The sequence below is a fragment of the Malaclemys terrapin genome, chromosome 9, assembly GCF_027887155.1.
Source record: "Malaclemys terrapin pileata isolate rMalTer1 chromosome 9, rMalTer1.hap1, whole genome shotgun sequence".
In the NCBI taxonomy this organism is placed as follows: Eukaryota; Metazoa; Chordata; order Testudines; family Emydidae; genus Malaclemys; species Malaclemys terrapin.
Genome location: NC_071513.1, coordinates 29,350,001 through 29,376,697, shown reverse-complemented (window position 1 = coordinate 29,376,697; position 26,697 = coordinate 29,350,001). Strand labels below are relative to the sequence as shown.

At 42.0% G+C, this 26,697-nt stretch overlaps 1 protein-coding gene across 1 annotated transcript in view; it reads left to right on the top strand.

The window, feature by feature from the left end:
* Window positions 1–21,201: 21,201 nt before the first annotated feature.
* The window catches only part of POF1B (POF1B actin binding protein), a 43,365-nt gene continuing 37,869 nt past the window's right edge, over window positions 21,202–26,697 (top strand). Inside the window, exon 1 of the mRNA XM_054040405.1 lies at window positions 21,202–21,963. Coding sequence (XP_053896380.1) covers window positions 21,304–21,963 — 660 coding nt within the window. The 5' untranslated portion in view covers window positions 21,202–21,303. The remainder of the gene's footprint in view (window positions 21,964–26,697) is intronic.

The following is a 26,697-nucleotide window of genomic DNA, read 5'->3' as shown; positions in this document are numbered from 1 at the left end:
GAGTCCACCTATTTTTATTCAGTGTTTAGGTTTGTTCCCCGTTCAGTTTCGGCATATAGCACACAGTAGCTGACACCGCAATCATACAGAACCAAGAGGGTTTTAATAATAATACAGTATTTTGCATTTCTCTAGTGCCTTCTGTCCACAAATTGCAAAGTGTTTTACAAACAATGACACTAGAAAATATTATATTTATTTTACATATGGGAAAATAGACACAGAAAGAGGTTAAGTAACTTGCCTGTGGGGTCACACAGCAACCTTGTAACAGTGCAGGGAGCAAGCCCCAGTTTTCCTAACTCTGAGTCCTGCGCCTCAAAAACTATCCTACCTCTCTTCTTTAAAAGAAAAAAAACAAACTGTTGACTTTAAGAAGCCAAAGTATATTTTCCCCTGAATTATTTAATTCCAAATGTAAACTTTGAGGGTGCCCCCTCAGAGCTCTAGCTTCTCACCCATGAAGCCTGTCATAAACTTTTGCTGAATTGAGGAAGTTTTTTTTCTTTTTTTTTTTTTCCCATGGCTAAGTATATTCAAGTATATCTCATGTCTGAGACTGCAGAATAAGCTTCCCTTCACAGATCTAGGTGAGCAGTGAAATCAGAGGTCTTTGTTCTGTGTTTACTGAACAGCTTTTGTGGGAATACAAATACCAGCACATTCTGTTAAGTTTGCAACAGGCAAAATGGCCTACTCAGTCCAAATATTGTCCTGAGTTACAGCAGATGGGAGTCGCTTTTCAATTTCAACCCAGTAGTGTGTAATTAAATTGTAAAATCAGCTAATTTGTGGGTGTAGAGAAATCAGTTTACTAGATAGAAATCAAGAAATGTGCATCACGTACCTGAGATCAGGTTTAGGCTCTTAGTCTGTATAATGATTGCTAATTAGTATTATTCCTTAATCTTTAGTGGGTGGAGTTGCTGTGAAACCAGTTTGAACTGGTGACTCCTGTTTACATTTCTCCTTCTCGTACAGTTGGAAAAACTTCTTAGTAACACAACTGTTGATTGTGTCATGTGCTTCCTGATTTTTATATGCTTTAACCTGGATAGTGATGCACCCACTAGGATTTCAGAGCTCTCTGAAAAATTATGTTAATGTTATACAGTCAATGGGCCATCTAACAATAGCTTGAGGAACATCATGATCATCTTGTGTCTTCAACTATGGGAAATGAAATGGGATTGCTCTGTGCCATCTTCATAGGTCATCTGGATATTCAGCTGACCTGAGATAAATGAGACACATGAATGAAGGCTAGAATGCTGGAAATGGCACTGTGAATCTGATTGATCGTAGTATAAATAGTTTATGACTTCGTATGTCATCTCTGTGGTGAAAGGGGAGAAAATTTTCTTTCTCTACTGTAATGTCTACAAAACCTCAATCAGCTATTCTATGTGTTGATAATCTAGGTTATCATCTCCACTTTGATACAGAGTCGAGTGTTTCTCATTATGAAGAACTGTCATTCTACTTTTGGATAATCTTGATCACATTCAGAGGATGGGCTGTTTCTGTTGTTGCTCTTCCATGATAGGGAGGGGCAATGTGACATCTTTTCTAATAGAAATTTGGCAAGTATCCTTCACAGAGGTGCTTGGGGAGCATCAGGCTGCAACCTGGGAATTGTGTCAATGGCAGGAAAAACATAACTAGTAGGAATGGGAGGAATCCTTGTCCCACTGATGCAGCGCACACGCATGTGCACACACACATATCCTGTTAGTGTCCATTTTATTATTAACTTGTTCCTTTATTCTTATCTCAAAGACACAAACTTTTCCAGTATTCTTAGTTTAAGCCACCAAATATGTTTTCTCAGGTTCTCAGCTGATGTAAATCAGCATAGCTCCATTGACTTCACAGGAGCTATGCCAATTTACACCAGCTGGAGATCTGGCCCTGTAACTTTAGCTTCCTCCTAAGATGACTGTTGAACTGTTTTTCCTTCCAGAATGACCTGTTTCCGCCCCCCCCCCCCCCCCCCAATCTTCTCTCCAGCTTTACAGACACTCTGCTTTTTTATTCTCTGAGACATACCCTGGTCCAGCTGCTAGGATTAGTTTGCAAAATAGCTTTGCATCTCCATGCAGAGTTCTAGAACGAATCCCTTTATGGCTGAAGATCATCAATACTTCCCTTGAGAAGAACAAAGACCCGGCATCTCTCAAAAGAGAAACTGATAGTTTCATGAGCAGGAATATCTCTTTTACTGACAAATGCATCAAATATCAACTTGTCTCTGACAGGCCTTTTTTGGTGAATCACATTAGGTATTATTCGGGGTCCTCAGATTTCCTTGGACACCCCCCTTTTTAATCTGGTTTAAAACCTGCATATGGTACAGAGAAGGTGCTGGTTTCTTGGTCAATGATTTCCTTATTGCGATGAACAAGTACTATCTGTCCATACTGACATCTCTCAGACCTTCTTCTGAGACATTTGTAGCTAAAAGTTACACATGTAGTCTTATCCAAAACTCAACGAAGTCAGTGGAAATACTTCTTAGCATTTATTTACTGGATTAAACACTGTTCAAAACATTGATATTAACAGTCAAACCAGGGTTTGCCTTATTTCCATGTGGAGTTAGGATTGGTTAACCAAATTAGACTGTTTATGAGGTCCAAAAGAATTATTATTTATTAGCAGTGTGTGAACTTCTCTGTGCGTGAGATTCAAGAGTCAAATCTCACTTTGAGTACTGAAAGAGCATTTCAAGAAATGTGATCTTACACACAGTAGGCTTCTAAAGCTCTTTAACTGTTTTATTCTGAGACATTTGAATGAGAGCATTACCTATTTGTGTCTGTAGCTGTGGGGGAAAAGAAACTGAAAGTAGTCAAAAGCCCAGATTCTTTGGAACTTGCATCACTTAGCAAAATTTGGACTGATGAAATGTAGGCTTGTTTAAAAATTTGTATTCTTCTGAGTATAGATATTTTCCAGCAAATCTTACACAGATTAAAGACCTTCTGTATGATCAGTACAGGCTGTCTGATGTTCTTGTAGTGTTGTTATAATGCTTATAGTGTCAACAATTATGTTTATACTTGCAAAGTCAGGGCAGAGGCAGTTGAAGGAACATGGAACCTTATGGTGTTGAAATCAGCAGTACCTAATATGGGACATGTGGTGGGAATGCTCCTTAGTTTAGTCCTCAGCCTGTCAGCTCCCTTTTTTCTTGTGAATTCTTTAATGTTCAATTTTATAATTTTGAAGAATTATAGTTTCCTAATTACATGCTGTGAGTGGTTATCATGATACATTTTTAATACTGACAATTCTTCAAACTGTTAGTAAAAATAGGATCACCACATCAATTTGATAAAACACATACTGGAACATTCTGAAAATCTAGCTTCAAACTTGTAAGGGGTATGTCTACGCTACGAAATTAGGTTGATTTTATAGAAGTCAATTTTTAGAAATCGATTTTATACAGTCGATTGTGTATGTCCCCACTAAGTGCATTAAGTCAGCGGCGTGCGTCCTCACTACCGTGGCTAGCATCGACTCACAGAGCGGTGCACTGTGGGAAGCTATCCCACAGTTCCCGCAGTCTCTGCTGCCCATTGGAATTCTGGGTTAAGCTCCCAATGCCTGATGGGGCAAAAACATTGTCGCGGGTGGTTTTAGGTACATGTCATCAGTCTCCCCTCCCTCCCTCCGTGAAAGCAACTGCAGGCAATCATTTTGCACCTTTTTTCCTGGGTTATCTGTGCAGACGCCATAGCACGGCAAGCATGGAGCCCGCTCAGCTCACCGTTGCTGTTGCGAGCATTGTAAACACCTTGCGCATCATATTGCAGTATGTGCAGAACCTGTCTAAGAGACAGCAGCACGAGGACAACTGTGAGGAGGACATGGATACAGATGTTCCTGAAAGTACGGGATGTGGCAATTGGGACATCATGGCATCAGCGGGGCTGGTTGATACAGTGGAACGCCGATTCTGGGCCTGGCAAACAAGCACAGACTGGTGGGACCGCATAGTGTTGCAGGTATGGGATGATTCCCAGTGAATGAGAAACTTTCGCATATGTAAGGCCACTTTCCAGGAACTCTGTGAGTTGCTTTCCCTCACCCTGAAGCGCAGGAATACCAAGATGAGAGCTGTCCTGACAGTTGAGAAGTGAGTGGTGATAGCCCTGTGGAAGCTTGCAATGCCTGACTGCTACTGGTCAGTCTGTAATTAATTTGGAGTGGGCAAATCTACTGTGGGGGCTGCTGTTATCCAAGTAGCCAATGCAATCACTGATGTTCTACTATCAAGGGTAGTGACTCTGGGAAATGTGCAGGTCATAGTGGATGGCTTTGCTGCAATGAGTTTCCCTAACTCTGGTGGGGCGATAGTCGGAATGCATATCCCTATCTTGGCACTGGACCACCTTGCCAACCAGTACATAAACCAGAAGGGGTACTTCTCAATGGTGCTGGAAGCACTGGTTGATCACAAGGGACGTTTCACTGACATCAACATGGGATGGCCGGGAAAGGTGCATGACGCTCTCATCTTTAGGAACTCTAGGCTGTTTGAGCAGCTGCAAGAAGGGTCTTACTTCCCAGACCAGAAAATTACTGTTGTGGATGTTGAAATGCCAATAGTTATCCTTGGAGACCCAGCCTACCCCTTGCTCCCATGGCTCATGAACCATACACAGGCAGCCTGGACAGTAGTAAGAAGCAGTTCAACTATAGGCTGAGCAAGTGCAGAGTGGTGGTAGAATGTGCCTTTGGACTTTTGAAAGCTCACTGGAGCTGTTTGCTGACTAGAGTTAGACCTCAGCGCAACCAATATTCCCATTGTTATTACTGCTTGCTGTGTGCTCCATAATATGTGTGAGAGTAAGGGGGAGATGTTTATGGTGGGGTGGAAGGTTGAGGCAAATCTCCTGGCTGCCAATTTTGAATAGCCAGACACCAGAGCAATTAGAAGTGCACAGGTAGGTGCGCTGCACATCAGAGAGGCTTTGAAAACCAGTTTCATGGCTGGCCAGGGTACGGTATGACAGTTGTGTGTGTTTCTTCTTGATGCAAACCCGCCCCCTTTGTTGATTTTAATTCCCTGTAAGCCAACCACCCTCCCCCCTTCGATCACAGCTGGCAAAGGAAATAAAATCACTATTGTTTTGAAACCATGCATTCTTTCTTTATTAATTAAAAAGAAATGGAGATAACTGATAAGGTATCCCGGGTGGGGTTGGGGAGGAAGGAAGGACAAGGCCACATTGCTTATTGTAGCCACACTACAAATCAAAACTGTTTGAATGACAGCCTTCTGTTGCTTGGGCCATCCTCTGGAGTGGAGTGGCCGGGTGCCCGGAGCCTCCTCCCCACCCCCGCATTCTAGGGTGTCTGGGTGAGGAGGATATGGAACTTGTGGAGGAGGGCAGGCGGTTGTACAGTGGATGCAGCGGCAGTCTGTGCTCTTGTTGGCTTTCCTGCAGCTCCACCAGATGCTTGAGCATGTCCGTTTGCTCCCCCATTAGCCTCAGCATTGCATCCTGCCTCTTCTCATCGTGCTCACTTAATGCTTTCCTGGACTCTGCCACTGAATGCCTTCATGCATTCAGCTGTGCCCTATTAGTGTGGGAGGACTTCATGGCTATTCTCAGGGATGATCCCTTTTAACCAAGTGCAAACAGCCCAGCATGAACAGGGTCTTTTTACTGTTCCCTTACAAAAATTTTTCTATTTCAACCAGGTGACCATGAATGATATCACTCTCCTGAGGCTAACACAGAAAGGTATAAACCGAATGTTGCTTGAATGCGACCAAAACCCAGGACCATTCACTGCCATGCTTTGTGCTGCAATGATTCTAGACTACTTGCTACTGGCTTGGTATGGTAAAGTGTCTTACCATGGAGGATGAAATAAGGCAGCCCTCCCCGGAAACCTTCTGCAAAGGCTTTCAGAGTACCTCCAGGAGAGCTTCATGGAGATGTCCCTTGGTAGGCTTGCCTGAGCTCCTTGACTTTCACGCGGCACTGCTGTGTGTCCCTGTTGTCGCCTCTGTCCATCATGCCCTGTGCGATTTTGGCATATATATTAGCATTTCTTCTTTTTGATCGGAGTTCTGCCTACACAGATTCTTCTCCCCATACAACAATCAGATCCAGTGTCTCCCGTTCACTCCATGCTGGAGCTTGCTTACGATTCTGGGGGGACTGCATGGTCAGTAGTGCTGTGCTGCTGAGCTCGTCACGCTGACCGAACAGGAAATCAAATTCAAAAGTTCCCGGGGCTTTTCCTGTATACCTGGCTAGTGCATCAGAGTTGAGAGTGCTGTCCAGAGCGGTCACATTGGAGCACTCTGGGATAGCTCCTGGAAGCCAATAACGTCGATTTGCATCCACACTACCCCAAATTCAACTTGGCAAGGTTGATTTTAGCGCTAAGCCCCTCGCCGGGGAGGAGTACAGAAATCGATTTTAAGAGCCCTTTAGGTCGACAGAACGGGGTTGCTTGGGTAGACACAGTCATTATAAAATTGACCTAACGCGGCTAAATTCTACCTAACCCTGTAGTGTAGACCAGAGCTAAGAACAGAGTTTTCCCACTGTCAGTTTCTGTGGCTAACTGCACCTCTGACCCCTCCTGGTCTCTCCAAACGCACCCCTGTGAGGTCTGAGGCTTGAGCAATCACATGTTTTAGGGTGGGATTGTGATTCTCCACTCTCAAACTGGGCCTTGGGTTGCAGCCCCCTGGTACTAACTGTGGTTATCTCCGCAGGTCTGACTTAGGCCTGGGCTTCACTAGCTATTCGCGTAGCTGAAGTCGAAGTATCTTAGTTCGACTTACCTGGCCATCCTCATGGCAGCGAATCGACTGTCGTGGCTCCCCCGTCGACTCCGCTTACTCCTCCTGCCGAGATGGAGTATGAGCATCGATTCGCGGTTCGATTTATCGCATCCAGATGAGATGCGATAAATCGATCCCCGATACATCGCTGGCGGGTAGTATAGACATATACCCTTAGGCTCAGACCCTGCAGCTCTGTTCTCTCAGGAAGCTGTGACTGTAACCAGTCTTCTTAAAACAAAATATTTAGTTAGAATCAAAGCATTTAAGAGAAAATAAATCTTAAAAACAATAAACCGACCTACATGTGTGCATGTCGTTCCCTAAGGCTTACCATTCCCTGTATCTGGGAAGGCCCAGCTCCTTCAGATTCCTCCCACAGTGTGTGTACTCTGTTGTCTTCACAGATCACTGTAGCACTTTAGTGAAGTCGCTCCAACGCCGACAGGAGAACTGCTCCCATCAGCGTAGTTAATCCACCTCCCTGAGATGTGGTAGCTATGTCAACGGGAGAAGCTGTCCTGTCGACATAGCGCTCTCTATACGGGGGGATAGGTCAGAATAACTACGTTGCTCAGGGGTGTGGATTCTTCACACCCCTGAGCGATGTAGTTATACTGATATAGGTCTGTAGTGTAGACCTGGCCTTTGTGTCAACCTGTCTCCCTGGACATCTGTGGATAAGCAGGGAAATATCAAGTAGGAGCAGGGCTGTTATATCACCTCTGTATTTGGCACCCATTTAACAGCTACTGGAATACTGTGTAAAGTTCTGGTATCCTCAGTTCAAGAAAGACATTCATAAATTGGGCAGAGTTCAGAGAACAGCCACGAGAATGATTAAAAGATGGGAAAACTTTCCTTATAGTGATGCATTCAAGGAGCTCAATCTGTTTAGTTTAACAAGAAGAAGATTAAGGGGTGACAGGGTCACAATGCATAAGTACCTACTTGGGGAACTGATAACTGGCTCTTCAGTTGAGCTCTAGCAGGCAGAGGTATAGCAAGATCCAATGACTGGAAGCTGAAGATAGATAAATTCAGACTGGAAATAAGGTGCAAACTTTTTACAGTGAAGGTAATTAATCCTTGGAACAATTTATCAAGGGATGTGGTGGATTCTCCCTCACTGGGACCTTTTAAATCAAGATGGGATGTTTTTTCTAAAAAAATATGCTATAATTCAAACAGGAATTAATTCAGGGAAGTGCAAAGACCTGTGTTATGCAGGATGTTAGACTACATTATCATAATGGTCCCATCTAGTTTTATATTCTATGAATAGTCTAGGGGAAAATTCAGTTCTGATCTTTCACATATTGGTAACATCCAGGCAGGTTGCAGTTGTAATTTTAGTTTCACCTTTGTATGCAAAAAGTGCCATTCATAGCAAATAGTCCCCTCACTTATAGGTTTTAAAACAAAAAACAAAAAAACATCTTGTCCTTCAAAATTCCATTCAGTTTAATTTGTCAACAAAATGCAATCTGTGAACAAAAGGAACACAAAGCCATCCATTGACTAGATCATCATTATGGTTGGGTTGCAATCCCAGAACTATAAGTATCTCTTGCCACATAAGACCGGTTTAGATGGGTACTTACAGAGTTTAATATTATTACCAGTGACTTTAGGAAATTTGTAATGTATCTGCTAATCAGGCTTTTTTTAAATGAGGGAATAGACGTGACATTGGCAAAAGTCATGACTGATGTTAACCTTTAACTGCTTTGTGAGTTTTGTTCATATTCTACAGCTGAATATGGGGAGGCAAGGGGAACTGGAATGAATATGTTTGGAAATAGAACTAACAAAGGGAAATAAAACATCATATTCTATAGAAAAGTAACCCTTCATGCCTTTTTGATTATTTTTTTAAGACCATCATTTACCAGCAGATGGAATTTAGGCACAGTATTTAAAAGAAGGTATATGAGGGAAGTTGCAAACACTTATGGTCTTAAATAAGTTATTGCTATTGTGTATGACATATTTCATTCTATGACCTACAAGGGAGTATATAGAATTTAAGAGATTGATGACATTTCAATTTAGCAAATTATCTCTTGGTCAAGTTTACAGTACTATCAAAGTGGTGAATCCTCTAACAACATGTAGGGCTGCCACATAATTTCTGAAATGTTACTGGGAAGACTAGGTTTGATAATCCAGTAAAATTTATTATAAATTCTGAAATTTAGTGCTCTTCCCAAAGAGGTAACACCAAAACAAATGTATGACATTTGGGTACTTGGTATCATAGCAGAATAGATTCTTGCCTTTCTCTTGGGGATGATTTGATTCTTTCTTCTGTGATACACGTGTGTTTACATCTCTAATCCAGTACAGTAATTAATCATCCTGCTTTTGATCTTCATTTTCACAAGCTCATGCTGAAGGCAAGATACTGAGGGAAAAATGAAGCAAGATAGAATGCTAGTATTTGGGTTTTAAGCCTTCCACCCACCTCCTAAAGCTTGTATCTTTAACAATGGATAAAAATTAATGGCCAGAGGCAATGACTAGTTTTATACCAAACCTGGTATGGGATTAATTTTGCCTTGACCATTATTCATTCTTGAATTCTGGTGTGTTTAGAGTGGCAAAATAAAAGGTCACAGATGTAGTAATAGAAAATTCAGGAGCCTGCATGAACAAACTAAACCTAAGAAGAGTAAATAGGCAGGAACTGGATTTTCTGTCGCATGAGAAATTCAATGATTTAAAAAATAATCTCTGTTCTGAAATGGCATGAAAACAAATTTGAATGTTTTCTGTGAAGCAAAATTTTAGATAAAAAGTGTTTCAGGTTGGTAAGAATATTTCATTTTGATTTTGACCTAATTTTATATTGTACCATAATACACATTTTTAAAAAATTGAAATGATTGTCGTTTTGAAATTGAAAATCAAACATTCTGTTCCAAAAAAGTAATAAAGGAACTCTCTGCATTGACCTCAGCAGGGGCTGGTTCAGGCCATAGGTCTATACATTGATTTAGGTGCCTAATTCTAGGTATCGACGTTTGTCTTGGCCAGAGATTTTACAAAAAGCAGCATTCATTTATCTATCACATCCTTGTGTTTGCTGTATACCATAAGTTGTTTTAAAATATCCATTTATATTACAACCATTTTGTCTGAGTATCATGGTCCATACCATAGTTACATTAACCTGTTTAATGTATTTATATGGACTATATTTGTTTCCCTATTTTGAGATTTTTTTATAACTGTTTTAATCAGAAAGTTCCTTTACTGACTAATTACACCTGACTCAGTGTTGTTACTACTGATGTATTTGTTTAAAGGCTTGATTTTTTTCAAAAGGCAACTGTCAAGGGCTGAGTCTGTTTTGGGCCTGTGCTGGGGTACCCCCATGGAGTCAGAAGAGAGTCCATCCCAAAAAGAGGACTCCATGGAAGGGACCTCGCAAAACGCTTCTGATCCATCTCCTCCCACAAGTGAGACAAAGACCCTACCGACCCTAGACTACTATTCTCCAGATCAATGGTTCTCAACCTTCTTGAGCTCAGGACCCATTTGTAATTTTATGGCCTGTTGCAACCCAGTAAATAGTTTGGAGGTGGAGGGGTTGGATCCTGCCCAGCATTCACCCCACAGTGGCAGTTCCTGTACTATGGGGCTGTCTGGGCTTGGCTCTCCGCTCCAGGCATTGCAACCTCCGAGGTTGCAGCGCTGCTCAGGTTTAGCTCTACTCCCCTGATTGGACCAAATTTGTGTGAGTGGAGTTGTGACCTGGCTCATGGGGTTGCAGTGCCACTCACTAAAATTTGGCCTACCTGGACTGCTGTCATCACAAAGGCTGGGCCAAACCTGAGTGGCACTTGGACCCCAGAGGTTGTAGAGCCTGGAGCAGGGAGGTGAGCCCAGCCAGCCCCATGGAACAGGAACTACAGGAGCTGCCACGTGACCCTTTGAAACATTCTGGTGACCCAATTTTGGGTCCCAACCCACGGATTGAGAAACCCTGCTCCAGATGACATCTTTGATCTCATTACTGCTCAGACCCTCCAGGAATGCTTCAACCAGGTAGCTGTAATCTATGGGGAAGCCACCTTGGAACACTCCACCCAACAATTTCCCCATTTTGAGTTATGCAATGAAATTCTTTACTGGGTGGAGTAACAACCTTATGCGAAAGAGCCAGAATCCAGTTCCACGTTCCCAAGCCTGCTCGACAAGAACTGTTGAGACTAGCACATTTTGTCCTGATGGCCAGACATCTGGGTAAGGCAAAGATGCTTGAGACACTACTGGCCCAATTCTTTTTTCTGGGAATTTTTTGGGAAGTAGCAGATTTTTGCCAGTTCTGCCCATACTGCAAGAAGGTAGACAAGGCCAGGGTCCCTTGATTCCTTTCCTCCTCATAACAACCCTGCTTGAAAGGGTGGGGCCTGACATCATAGGACCCCTTGAGAAGAGTGCTTGGGGCCACAAATTTATTTTAGTACCAGTTGACTATGCCACAAAGCACTCAGAGGCTGTTTACTTATGGAACGCCTTCATGCCCACCCTCATGTGGGAGTGCCTGCACATCTTTTCCAGGGTAGGTCTCCCCTCAGAATTGATCACTGATCAGGTGATAAACTTTGTCCCAACTGTTTCAACAAGTCTGGTCCCTCTTAAAGGTTTGACCACTCTGGATCTCGGTCTGTCATCCTCAGACCAATGGCCTAGTCAAATGGTTTATTAAAAACCCTATGTCAATGTGTTTATTGGGATAGGTGCCACAAGTACTCCTGTTCTTTTTGCGGATACAGACTAACGCGGCTGCTACTCTGAAACAAGTCAGAGACTGGATCAATTGCTGCTGTACCTTTTATTTACAGACGAGAAGTGCTGCAGGCATCTACTGGCTTCTCCTTTTTTGAACTTCTCTACAGGAGACAACCCCAGGATATCTTAGATCTGGTCAAGATGTCATGGGACATCCAGCCTACCCACTCATTGAATGTCCTCCACTAACTCTTGCAAATGAGGTAGAGGCTGGAGTGTCTCGGTTACTTCGTCTGGGCCAACCTATTCCAGTCCCAATAGAGTCAGGCCCAGCTGTATAATCAGGGAGTTAGGATGAGGGTATTCCAGCTGGACAACCAAGTTGTCCTACTGCTTCCTAGCTTGGAGAAAAATGTCTAGCCATGTGACGGGGCCCCTATAAAGTTATTCGGAGGGTTGGTCCACTTGATTATAGGGTTTACTGCTCAGAGCAGTGATGAACAAAGCAGATCTACTATGTAAGTCTGCTAAAGCCCAGGAGTGCACACTTTATCCATCCAGAAGGAGATGATGAAGATTTAGGACTCTGCTGCTGGAACGAGTTGAGATAGGAGTTAAAGGGGTCCCCCTGGGGGAGTGGTTGCTGAAAGGCCAGAGAGGTCAATTAGAGAGCCTAGTGTGAGCATATCAGGATGTATTTTCCCCCATTTTCAGGACAAACCTCCCTAGTGACACATCAAATTCATATAAAACCTAGAACCAAGTCCAGTCAAAAGACCTATCTAATCCTCAAGGGGTTGAAGCCCCATTTCACACAGGAGAAGATGTTAAAGCTAGGCATGATTGCAGGATCGAGAAGTCCCTGGTGTAGTCCAGAGATCCTCATCCCTGAATCGAAGGGGACTATTCAGTTCTGCATAGACTTCCACCAAATCAATGCAAACTCTAACATTAATGCCTACCAGATGTCCCAAGTTAATGACCTGTTCGATCAACTTAGCTAAGGCCAACACATCTCTACATTAGACTTAACTAAGGGCTATTGTCAAATCTGCTCTCCCCTGAGTCCTGTGCCAAGACAGCCTTCTTGATCCCCATAGGTCTTTTTCAGTTTCTTAATATGCCCTCTGGTGTACGTGGAGCCCCAGACACCTTTCAAAGACTAATGGACCAGGTGTTGCAGCCACATCAATCCTACGCAGCGGCCTACCTGGAAGACAGGGTAGGCTATAATTAGGATTGGCCAACCCACCTCAGGGACTTAGCCACAGCTCTTTAGGCCCTACAGGATCCCAATTTAACAACAAACCCAAAGAAATGCATATTAGTTAAGTAAGCTACCACATACTTAAGGTATCTGTTGGGGAAAAGTGCAACCCTTTGCTGTCAAAGTGGAACCCTAGCTAACACATCCATTCTGAAAACAAAAAAGCGAGTTTAAGTACTTCTTGGCTGGAGGGATATTATAGGTGATTTTGTATCCAAGTTTACATCTCTAGCGGCTTCCCTTACAGATCTCATTAACAAAGCAGCTCCTCAGCGGGTAACTTGATCTCTCCAATATGACCAGGCATTCCAAGACGTTAAAAGAATTCTCTGTAATAAACCAGTACTGTGTAGCCCTGATTTTTCACAAGAATTTATTTTACAAATGGATCCCCCACCCCAGGTCCTGGAGGTGGTACCGTCCCAGTAATTCCACATTCAAGAACATCCTATTGTGAATATGAGTAGGAAACTCCTGGACTGTGAAACCTGGTATTTGGTCCGCCAGAAGGAGTGTCTAGAAATACAGTGGGTGGTGAAAGCCCTGCACTATTATTTGTTTGGGACTTCCTTTCTTCTCGTCAATTACCACGCAATGCTTCAATGGCTCCAGATAATGAAAAATTCAAATATCTGGGTTACCTGTAATGTACCTTGCCTTAAAGCACTTTCGTTTTCATACAGAGCATAGTCCCAGCAAGACCCACTCTGTCCAGGATGAATGAAGATTGTGAGCCACACAGAGGCCTGTGCAGAGCAGAGTCGGTATGTGAGAGGGTTTGTCTACACTGCAATTAGATACCTGCAGGTGGCCCATGCCCACTGACTCAGGCTCGTGGGGCTCCGGCTGTGGGGCTGTTTAATTGTTGTATAGATGTTCCAGCTTGGGCTGCAGCCTGAGCTCTGGGACAACCTCCCACTTCCCAGGGTTCTAGAGCCTGGGCTCCAGCACAAGCCAAGACAGCACTACCATTTAAACAGCCCCACAGCCTAAGCCCTGCGAGCCCAAGTCAGCTGGCACGGGCCAGCCGTGGGCTTTTAATTGCAGTGTAGACATATGATGGGAGAGCAGAGGGAGTGAGGGAGCTACCTGCAGAAGACGAAGCCTGGAGCAGGCTTGCTAAATGAGTTAACCAAAGACATTTGATGCAGGAAGGGAACCTCAAGCAGCTGGTTCCTTTTAAGACAGCAGAAACAGTTCTTGAAGAGGGCTGACTCTGGGAAGTCTGTTAGGGAGTCAGCTCTGAGGAGGGCAGCTGCACGCTGAACCCAGAATGGATCACCTCTGAAGGACAGATAAAAGGATCCTGTAAGGATCTCTTTCACTCGCCCAGGCTTTGAGGTCAGAGTCGTGCCCCAGGACAGACTTTTGGAACTTTGAGTTTTAGGCTTGGTCTATGCTACAGAGTTAGGTTGACACAAGGAAGCTTACATCAACCTAACTATGGAAACGTCTACACTTAAATTTTGCTCCTGCCGATGTAACTGCCCTGCTATGCTGACTTAATAACTCCACCTCCTTGAGTGGCATAGAGTCAAGGTTAATGTAGTTAGGTTTATGCATTGTCAGTGTAGACACTGCATTGCTTATGTTGATTGTTACTGACTTTCAGAAGCCTTCCCACAATGCCCCACACTAACAGTACAATTGATACAAGTGCTCCTGGTGAGGATACACACGGCTGACACAAGGAGCAAAGTGTAGACACACACAAGCGAAGTAATTACTGTGCTGGCAGTATGCCGACCTAAGTTAGGTTGAATTTTGTAGTGTAGACATGGCCTGACTTTTGAGTTCATTTTGTCTGAATAAACCCAGCCCCCAATAAGGGTGGTGATTGGATGAGCAAGGATGTGGAATCTGTAAAAGAGCCTGGAGGACAGAATAAGGATCAGGGCAGTCCAGAGGCACTCCAGTCACAAGGTGGTATGAGGGCAGCCTACTCATTTATGGGGCCCTGATTGGAGGCCTTTGGTGCTACAGTAATAGTACTACTACTATTAATAATTTTGTGCAGGCAATTACACTGTGCATGCAAATACCAATTGTGGTAACTGCATCTGCAAACTATGCAAGGAGCAGCATACCTGATTTTTTGAAAATCAGAACAAGTTGAAAACCCTAATGTATTTTGGGGCTGGAAAAATAGTTAAAAACAGGAGACTTTTCTGCAGATTTCATATACAAAGCCTATCATTCAATCTGGGAAAATGCTACATTATCTGCTATCATTATTTTATTATATTAAAGTCTAGTTAGGATCAGGACTTCATTGTACTAGGTGATGCACAAACACATATGGAGACAGATTCCCTGCTGCAAAGATATTTTAAAAGGTACAAAGACCTAGACTACTTGAAGGCTTTTTCAAGGCCATAAATTCTTACATCAGATAGGAACTTTCATAAACAAAATGTCAGGTCCTCTTTTTTGTGTGTTGTTTATGATGCCAAGTTGCTAATCTTGCATGAAGTTCTTCCCCAGCTAAAGGGTGTTGGCTGAAGCAACTCCCACATGCCAAAAATGTGTTCTGTTGCAGTAGATCTTAATTTCAATCAGCTGATGAAACAAATGTGTATTAAAGTGGGAGGATTAGACAGCTCATCATGATGAGTTCTGCACTTTCCTTCTCTTTGTAGTTTAACGATAGACTAACAAGAGTTGGCCCCTTGTTTCTTGTGTCATCAATCAGCCACTGACCCGAAATCTGAGCCTTCTCTTCCCCTCACCCCCAGATGGTAGGAAAGGGCAAAGATTTATTTTAATTAGAGAATTTAATTAATTTACCCCTAACTCTTGTTGTTGAATTATAGAACAAAATGAGTAAATTTTGGTCTTTGAACATTTACTACAAAAATTTCTTCATTATTTGCCAAAATATACTAGTTTACTTTTAACAGTTAAATATGAGAATGAAAAAGTCTATACCCTGGAAAAATATTAAATACAATAAAATTAATGACTGAAACATTAAAGATAAACAGAATTGCATAAGCTATCTTACATAAGCTGTTTTTTAAAAAGCATTAGATATACAAGATAAAGGAATACAACAAAGTTGATGCAATTCCAAATGAGAAGCACTATTTGAAAAGAAATTATTTTTATAACTTTTATAACAGATATATGTATACTTATTATAACCCATAACCTGTTTAATATATTGGGCCAGATCCTCAGATGTTGTAAATTAGTTGATTTATATCAGTGGAGGATCTGGCCCATTAATTCTACTGTTGTGATATTAAATGACTACTATCTGTTATACATCACCATGTTGATTTTGTAGTGTGGAATCATGTGAATGCAATAGCAACAGAGAAGCATGTAAAATAAGTATTATTTTAAGCCATTCCTTCCACTTACTGGGAAAATAAAAAGCAAAATTAGCCTATAAAAATAACACCTTGGATTTTTGTTTGTTTACTTCATTCTGGTAGTTTTGTCCAGATTTTAAAGTTTTAGGTACATTCAAAAGGATCACAGTAAAAGATATTTGCCTAATGATTTCTAAAGAATAATTTAAAAAAATGACACTACTGCTGCTTCTTTAACATAATTCTCCCTGTATAATGTATAAATTAAAAGAAAAGTATACAAAATATTTTTAAAGGTTTGATGTTGTTCCTCTGGAAATCAATGGTACCAGCATCTGTGCCAAAACATGTAATGATTCCATCTTCCTTAACTCTAATAACAATATGTGAATTGCTCATCAAACAACCTGTCTGGGAGGGGAAAAGCAAATTATTGTTGTGAGGTTGAGCTCATTTTCTGTTCTCAGGTCACAATAAGCATAATGCCATTCTGTGGCACAAAACTCCCCCATTACAGTGCCAGGCTTTTTAGCTTAAAAATTGCCCTACTATGTTCCAGATAATTGCAGACTCCTTTTCATTACAAGTTTTCCTAGGACAGCTTGGGACTGTAAAACCAGGTGGCATAAACAGTGATATGTATTCAAATTACATTCATGTACCATAAAATAAGAAAGACTCAGCAACATGTTTACCACTTACTTTATGTTGAAGGTTTAAGCTGTTTTCTCGCTGTGGAATATAAAGTTCTTTATTTATTACTCTTATCAGGTTTGGTAAATAATGGTCCTTAATTTTTCATAGAAATCTAGGATTCAGCCCTCAAATGCTGAGTATTTACTGCATATGTTATATGTGAGGTGTGTCACATCTCACTGATATTAGGAGATGAGGGTGCTCATAGAATAGAAGGTGATCAGCACCTTTTTGATTTGAGCCCCAATGGTGCATTTTCTTCTGAGAACATTAAAAACTACTAAAACTCAGAAATCAGTATTGTAATGTGTTAGAAACTGAATGGTTACATCAGTTACATAGTAAAGGATTCCTTCCTCCCATCTCCTGCAAACACCCACTTTTTACTGGATTAAGAATCAACATATAAATCAAACAAAAATGATATCCTCATCCATGATTGCAGAATCCCCATTCCAAAAGGAGAAAGGTGAAACCAACACTAGACACGATGTATGCACATTAGCTATTATGCTTGTGGTGTTTATTATTTGCTATTAAATCATCATAACAGACAATACATAATAATAAACACAAAAAGAGAGACAAAACCCTGCTGAAAAATAGCATGAGACAGAAGGGAGAAAGAGGGGGAGATGGGAAGAAATTGCGTACAGTTTGATTCACATAACCCTCATATGTTGATTTTTTATTTAATGTTAAAGGATAGCTAACTAACCAATGTTCATTAATAAATGTGCAAAGACCTTAACACAGGTTCTTTATGCTCAGCTTGGATATTAGTGAAGACATCAAGCTGAAATATGTTTTCCCATTTTTTGTAGTACTTGTTTCTCTTCTTTCATTATATGGAATAAAGAGTCTTAATTTTTTTATACTGCAAGTGAACCAATGTTTTATTTTTATTTTATTGAGAGTGGCAGGACTATCCCAAATGGTGGTTTTATAGAGTTCAGCTATATTGGAAATTAGGAATATCAACATGATGTGTGTCCTATTAAATTCTTCTATAAGTAAACATTCTAGAAGGCATCTGATTTTATACTCAAGCTTACTTTCACAATACCTGGGTCACATTTTTCTGGATTCACAGAAAAATGTTCAGTAAAATGCCTCAACAGAAAAACAATTGGAGTCCGTGACTGGACACTAGGAATGAACTTGGCCCTAAATCTTTTTTTAAACAACCTCCTTATGTCTGGCAACATCTGAAAGACAACAAGAAATAGTTGTTAATCACTAGATTTTTTTGTTGGTCTGGAATCAAAGGAACAAATACTACTTATGATATATGCAGGGATGAAAGAAAGCAAAATTCCGGCTGTACTGACTCACTGCTTTGCTTATTTATACTGTAAACTGAACTAAGAGGTGGTGCAAGGAGCTGCCAGGAGGGGCAGAACAGCAATTATAGTTGCTGTACTTTTGATAGAGCATTATTAATCATAACTGAAGAATTACAGTTCCAAATTATGCATATGACATGTATTGCTGCTTTTTAAAATACATTGGGCCATATTTGTTTACTGGTTTAGCTGACATGAAAAACAGCAGAGTGCCCTGCTGTGGAAAATGGGGACATAGGGTTGTAGCAATGCAAAGTGACCATAGCTTCACTTATGAGTGGCCACTGTTAGAAGTAATAATAGCACTCAAATGGTGATTGCTGTCTTAACATTTTTTATCAGTCTTATGGGTAGAGATTGAATATTGTGCCACAACAGCAAATCTCTTCCATTATCTTATCTCACAAATGATGGACTCTGCTATAGATTTTGGAGTTGAAGGCCCTTCTACATCCTTTTCTGCTGCTCATTTTTTTTAGCTTTTAGAAAAATTTAGGAAAACATCCTCCTCCATTAGCCAACAAAAGAAACAAATGGTTTTCTACAATAAACATAACCTCTAGTAAAAAAAAGTCACTTAATACTGTAACTAAGAAGGAAGTTACAGACAAAATACCTGTTAATAAGAATGGGAGTTCTGAGGATAATTCAATTTTTTTGTTCATTGCTTTAAAAATCTTATCTCTCTCAAGTGCTTCCCGTGGGATAATCAACATCTCCTAAATCCTTGCTCCTTCTGTTCTCTCCTCTTGACTGTATGGATTACTATCAGAACATTTATCTCTCTTTCAGGCTCCAGAAGACTAGCTTGACCAGGCTCAGAGACATTGCTTGAGGACTTTGAGTTGAGGAGCTTGTAAGCCAGGGTTCCTGAGGTAAAGGCCTCTTAAACAGTTATTTCAATCTGTCTCACTGTTCTTTCATGTGTCTGAAGCTACTCCTAGCTACAATTAAAATTAATCATAAAATCATCATCAGTATGTACAAGTAATAATACAACCTTTATCTTTTGGGACCCGAAAGCAACTAGTAAGCTTATAGGGTGACAGTGCACCAATCTGGAGCATCAGAGGATGATATATATATATGTTTGAGATTTTATACTATATTTTACATAGTATCCTGTGCACTAACTTGCAAGAAGAGGGGACAGAGCCATCTGGTTATTGAATGTGAAAAGGGAGCTCCAGAAAAAGTATTCTGGATTGAGAAATTCAGTGGAACATACATTCTTTCCTATGGAGTAAAGTTTTAGGCTATTGACTCCCAAACAATCAACAGAGAACTTGCTGGTGGTCTATCCCTAAAGAGCAAGCTGGTCACATGATGCTGGCTCTCTTCCTTGACACGACCCCCAAACTGTATTAAAAATAGCTGCAAATATATTAAAATGATTGCCTAATATCACTTTTCTTTATAAGCAATTGCTGTAGTAGCCAGAGGTTGTTATGTGAATGGGTGAGAAGGTGGTCCCTATGATTACAAATGGGAAGTGGTTTGCAACATAGTAGAAAGTTTTGCAACCCCCTTACTTCTAGCATAGAATTTGAGTGATTTAACTGGCTGTGACTAAGTAGCAGATAACTGTATGATTAAACTCCCCCCTCCCTTTAACCCAACCTGGAAACGCATTAAGACACTAAAGGGGAAGTGTAGGTGGATTCATATTAGGAATCAAATTAATTCATTTTGTTTTATTACAGCTGCAGGAAATGTTGAGCCAAGGCTGACAACTGAAAATGAGTATATAAAGGGATTATTCTGCACAAATATACATAGACTCCTATTTGAAAATATGGTGGTTGTCTCTATTGGAAACTGTGGTGTTTTGAAAGTTGTATTAAAATTTTGATTTATTACTTTAAATGACCAAAGGTCTTCAAATTTCCTGCCCCTGCTTGCCCCTATGGGTCTTTGTAATGAAGCATGAGATCTGGGCCTGGCAGTAGCCAGACCAAGGTAAGCTGTGGTCTGTTTTTGAGAGCAGTCTGCTTTGTCTCTCTCTGGTTTGTGCATGTGTTACTATTCTGAATTCCAAGAAATAAAGTTATGTTGCATTTTCCAGCAAGAGTATTTTTTTTTATCTAACATCTCTCTTTGTATGCTATGCCTGTAACAGAAATTAGTTTAGGCCATAAATTATAAGTAATGTTAACAATGTATTCTAGGCTTTCCTTCACTCATTGTATTTTCATTATTTAAATGTTTTCACCTCTCAGCTCATAGATACGAATTCCTTCCTTGTCACCCTGATATTGGCAGCAATGGTACAGTCTGTTTTTAACAGAAGAGGAATGGGTGACAGCACTACCGCATTTCCAGCGCCTTTAAAGGCTAAAATTACTTTTCCCACTCTGAGAGGGGTAGCTGTGTTAGTCTGGATCTGTAAAAAGTAATGGAGGGTCCTGTGGCACCTTTAAGACTAACAGATGTATTGGAGCATAAGCTTTCGTGGGTGAATGCCCCCATGCGTCTGACGAAGTGGGCATTCACCCACGAAAGCTTATGCTCCAATACATCTGTTAGTCTTAAAGGTGCCACAGGACCCTCTTCAGAGTAACCCTCTGTTGCCTTTTCCCACTCTGGAGCGAATAGGGTGACCAGACAGCAAATGTGAAAAATCGGGGTGGGGGTGGAGGATAATAGGCACCTATATAAGAAAAAGACCCCAAAATCGGGCCTGTCCCTACAAAATCGGGACATCTGGTCACCCTAGGAGCGAACAACGCTAAACTCGTGGGAAACTGGGGTCTTCTCCTCCAGGTCGCTGTCGCTCTGCCTCTGACCGCGGCTGGCCTGCAGGCGGTGGTGGCTCTTTGACGGGGGCGCGGCGCACCTGCCTGCGCTACTCCCCCTCCCCCGGCGTGGCTCCCAGCGCCTGGCCAGCCCCCGGCCGCGCCAGGCCGAGCTGGCAGCCTGCCCGCGGAGGCGGCGCGGCCGCTCCCTGCTGCGGGGAGTCAGGTGAGCCGCTCCCGCTCCAAGGCGTGTCCAGTCCTGGGCGCTGCCGGGCGGCTACTAATCCCCGCCCCGGCCCAGCTCTCTCGCACTTTCTGCCCCGCGTCCCAGCTCCCCTGCGCCGTGCCCAGCTCCCCGTCTCGGGGTGGGCGCCCCGCGGGCAGCATGTACGGCGGCCAGCAGCAGTTGCAGCCCCAGGCGCTGCCCCAGCACCTGCAGCATCACCGGCCGCAGCATCACCGGCCCGAGCCCTGCTACCACACGCTGCCTCTGCCGCACCACCGGCCTCGGCAGTGCCCCGAGCCGCTGCCGTGCTACGTGCCGCCGCCTCGGCAGAGCCGGCCCCGGCCGTGCCCCGAGCCCCTGCCGTGCCACGACCTGCCGCCGCCCCTGCAGAGCCGGCCCCGGCCGTGCCCCGAGCCGCTGCCGTGCCACGACCTGCCGCCGCCCCTGCAGAGCCGGCCCCGGCCGTGCCCCGAGCCCCTGCCGAGCTGGCCCCAGCAGTGCCCCGAGCCGCCGCCCCTGCAGAGCCGGCCCCGGCCGTGCCCCGAGCCCCTGCCGAGCTGGCCCCAGCAGTGCCCCGAGCCGCTGCCCAAGCCATGCCCCGATCTGCGGCCCCTGCCCTGCCCGGAGCCGCTGCCCCACCAGCACCATCAGCATCAGGACGGCAACGTGGTGTACGAGCGGGTGAGGACCTATAGCTGCCCCGGGGGCAAGCGGGTGCAGGTGCTGGAGCCCCCTCCGTGCTCCCCCAGGCCGGTGTCCCCGCTGGAGAACGCGTCAGGCCACCAGCATGTCATCTGGAGCTGCGACCCGCCTCAGCAGGTACACGGGCCTCCCTCCCCTTCTCCCCTCCTGCCCTTGGACGGGGGCTCGTTAGGCTCCCCTCTTGTGCTTCTGTGGACTTGGACCTCTGCTACTTCCTGCTGGGTGTGTGTGTGCGGGGGTAGGGTGTCATTGACTAGTTACAGAGTGTTTGTGTGTGTGGGGGGGGATGATTGACTAGTTACAGTGTGTGGGGGGGGTCACTGATGCACAGGCTCATTTACACAACTGTTGCTGAGGGACTGGCTACTCTTGAAATTCAAAATCCTTGTATATGGCTGGACTTCCTGAAGTGAGTCATACAAGGGCTACTACGCTTCTAAACAGATTTACAAGCTGCATAGGAGAGTATTTTCTTTTTTGGCATTCATCAGTGTGGGAGAGGTGTGTTCAGCTTTCACTATAGAGCTATTGACATAGAGAGAAAAGATAATGTAGAAAAGAGTTCTGAATATGTGTGACAGCTTTATGAATGTGGTGTAAACAGGACTGATTTACTGTATGAGCACTGATGATTATCTGCAGTGGAGAACTGTAACAGGTGTAATCATTAGGTTTAAAAGTGTTTTGCAGTCTGTCCTGGGATTTCTATTCTTGTTCTTATATAAGAAATTTATATATCATTTTTGTACCATTAAGATAAATGGATTATGAATTGGATAGATGAACCTCATAAAAGCTAGTGACTGCTTTTGGAATGAAGTCAAAACCAGATAGTACTTTAAGATATTTTTTTGTGTTACAATGTAATTAATATAATAAAAATTACTATTGGAAGTACTGAAGTATTAAAGTATTAAAGAAAATCATTATAAATTTCATCTTTACACAGGGCATTGCTGAAATTATGCTAAGCAACCTGTTTATTATCTATGTGTGAAAAACTATATATAATGCTTTAGTAATTCCTACCTACTATTGTTGACTACAGGGCTACAAACAAACAAACTCCCACAACATTTCAGTTCAACACAATTCAATAAGGACAAATGCAAAGTACTCACTTAGGAAAGAACAATCAGTTGCGCACATACAAAATGGGAAATGACTGCTTAGGAAGGAAATGGATTTGGGGGTCATAGTGGACCACAAGCTAAATATGAGTCAACAGTGTAACAGTGCTACAAAAAAGCGAACATCGTTCTGGGATGCATTAGCAGGAGTGTTGTAAAAAATAGCATGAGAAGTAATTCTTCCGCTCTACTCCGCGCTGATTAGGCCTCAACTGGAGTGTTGTGTCCAGTTCTGGGTGCCACATTTCAGGAAAGATGTGGACAAATTGGAGAAAGTCCAGAGAAGAGCAACAAATGTGATTAAAGGTCTAGAAAACATGACCTATGAGGGAAGATTGAAAAAAATGGGTTTTAGTATGGAAAAGAGAAGATGTGAGAGGGTTCATAACAGTTTTCAAGTACATAAAAGGATGTTACAAGGAGGAGGGAATTATTCTTCTTAACCTCTGAGGATAGGACAAGAAGCTTGCAGCAAGGGAAGTATAGGTTGGACATCAGGAAAAACTTCCTGTCAGGGTGGTTAAGCGCTAGAATAAATTGCCTAGGAAGGTTGTGGAATCTCCATCATTGGAGATTTTTAAGAGCAGGTTAGATAAACACATGTCAGGAATGGTCTAGATAATACTTAGTCCTGTCATGAGTGCAGGGGACTGGACTAGATGACCTCTCAAGGTCCCTTCCAGTCCTATGATTCTATGATCTTGCAGATATTCCATCCTGTAACAAAATTTTCTGCATCTCTCTGTGTCCCAATACAATTAAAAATGGTGTTTTTGAAATGTTGTCTCACCCCTATTTTTTGTAATCCTTATATTTAAGTGCATCTTTTTATTGTATTTTTATTTGTGGCTTTTGTTTCTTTTGATACAGAAAAGTTTAATAAATACAATATATAAAAAAGAATAGGGACTACTGAAAAAACATTAGTTCCATAAATGAACTATAACAAGAAGCTTTATTTAAAAACTTACAGATTAAATGAAACTGTAAAAGAATTCTACTTGAAGTTGAAAATGCACAAATCAATTTAAATAGATCAGACTATTAGCTGTAGCCCTTTTTCCAATAGGCAGATATTAATGGGATCAATAGGAATTGGATCAGGCATCATCTATGGTTTGTAATAGAAACACTAACAACACTTAAACTATAGTGGCACACATTCCTCTTCATAATTCTGCAGTACAATAATTGTCAAATTTGACTTTTGTATACTTTAAAAAGTTATTTTAACAGTAACGTATTTAGGGTATTAGGTAGGAATTTTGGTGTTCTTGGATATATCTCTTAACCGTAATTATATTAACTTTTAAACTATTTTAATATCTATCTGTCTGATTCAATTAAAAAATGACCTTACAGAAAAGTACTTTACCAGATAGAAAATGATAGACTTTGCATAGGTTTTCTGAACCGTCGTATAGAATTCAGAATTTTTAATAGAAAATATATCCTGCTACAGCATTCTATAGGATAGTTTGTAGATTATTGGTTCCCCCCACTTTTTTTTATTTAGAAAGGATATCATTCTCTATTAAATTACCGTATTTAGGATTGCTGAGAAATTTCTGTAGCACTCTATTGATTTCATCCCTATTATGCTCTCTAGACTACAGGACTTTTCCCTCTGAGTCTCCAGTGTTTCGCTTCATGGAAGCTGAGGAAAATTTTATTTTTGTGGCATCTGCAGTTTTTCATAGACTACCACAATGTGAATGACTTTTCAAAAATTGAATTTGCTATGACCTTGAAAAATTATTTAAGACTGAGCAAAAGAGTATAAAACTCAGTAATAATATGTGTTTCAACAGGTAAACATTTGTAAAATCCCTGTCTTCATAGTACAATATCCTGCTATAGGGCTGTATTTTCAGATAAGTGAATGTGCAGATTTTCACACACAATGTGCTCACAGCTATTTATTTACTCACAGCATTTACTTTGATTATGCATTCAAATTGGGTTATTGTGTGTACAAATTATTATATTTTTTGTGCACAATTGTCTAGTTTCCATTACTAGTGGTAATAAGTTATATAATTGTTTAAGCTAACTTTTTTCAAAATCAGGCCTGTGAGGGTTGTTGTTGTAATAATAATTAATTAATTAATTAATAAGAATAAAAAAGACTATCGAGCAAATAAAATTCCTTTTTGTGTCTTTAGCTCCAGTTTATGAAATGAAGAATTTTAATCCTGAACAAATTTAAGGAAAACTTTGACAAGCAAGTATTAACGCTGCTTGTCAGAACTTTACAAGTGGCATTTAGACAGAATTCTATGCTGAGAATTAGGAGGCAAGAGTTACCCTTCTGCCACTGACTGTGTTTTGTGATCATAGGCAAGTCAGCTAAATTCTCTGTGCTTCAGTGACCCTGTCTGTAAAATAGAGAGATATGCCCAAACTTGTAATGTGCATTGAAATCTAGAGAAGAAAATGTTAAGTATTAATTACACCTCTACCCCGATATAACGCAACCCGATATAACACGAATTTGGATATAACGCAGTAAAGTGGGGCGGAGCGGCAGGGCTGCGCGCTCCAGCATAGCAAAGCAAGTTCGATATAATGAGGTTTCACCTATAAGATTCTTTGGCTCCTGAGGACAGCGTTATATCTGGGTAGAGGTGTAATATGTAGTACTTTACTACGCAGTGTAGTTGTAGCTGTATCAGTCTGGGGATATTAGAGAGGTAAGGTGGTATTTTTTAGAAGTTGTTCAATAAAAGATATTTCCTCACCCACCTTGTCTCTCCATGTAGTATTGTAGACATATTAGGAAACATGAATTAAGTGTGTCAAACAAACAAGAAGTTCCTACCCTGAAACAACTGAGGTTCTAAATTGCTGATCCAGTAGATTGCTTAACTTTAAGCATGTACCGTAGTCATATTGAAGTCAATGGGACTACACCTCTAAACCGATACAACGCGGTCCTCTGGAGCCAAAAAATCTCACCATGTTATAGATGAAACCACGTTATATCCAGAGGTTAAAGTAAGCTGGTACGGTCAGGCTTCCCTGGCGGTGATTTAAAGGGCCCGGTGCTCCAGCCACTGCGGGGAGCCCCGGGCCCTTTAAATCACCACTGGACCTCCAGCAGCTGGGCTCGGGCAGTGATTTAAAGGGCCCGGGGCTCCCCGCTGCTTTACCATGTTATATCCGAATTCGTGTTGTATCGGGTCGCATTATATCTGGGTAGAGGTGTATTTGTGTGCCTAAATTTAAGTATGTGCTTAAGTGTTTGCTGAATCAGGCTCTAAAGGCACAAAAAGGTCAGCCATAGAGTGAGTTGTGGTTTCTGTAGCTGGAATACTGGTCATAAACTTTTGGAAGGTGAAGAGGGAGGATGCTTAATAAACATTAATTTAGGAGGTTTCTCAAGATCAAGTGTCAGCAAGTGAGAAGGCGTGTAGTTGGAAGTGGATGAAAGAAACGAAAGAAGTGGTTGGCAAGAATTTTGGAAGGAGTATGAAGAGTGACAGGGAGAGTAGGTGGAATTTAATGTTTGTTCAGTCCCCTACATGGGGAAATATATAATTCTTTGGGAGGCTGAGTTGTCCAATTGGAAATGCAGGGGACTAGAAGTAAGAACTCTTGAGCCCTATTCTTCACTCTCCTATTGACTTTGTGCAGATTGCTTAATTTCTGCATCTCTCAGTTTATCCAGTTATCACATAGGTATACCTGCTTCACATCGACGTTCTGAACCTTAATTGAG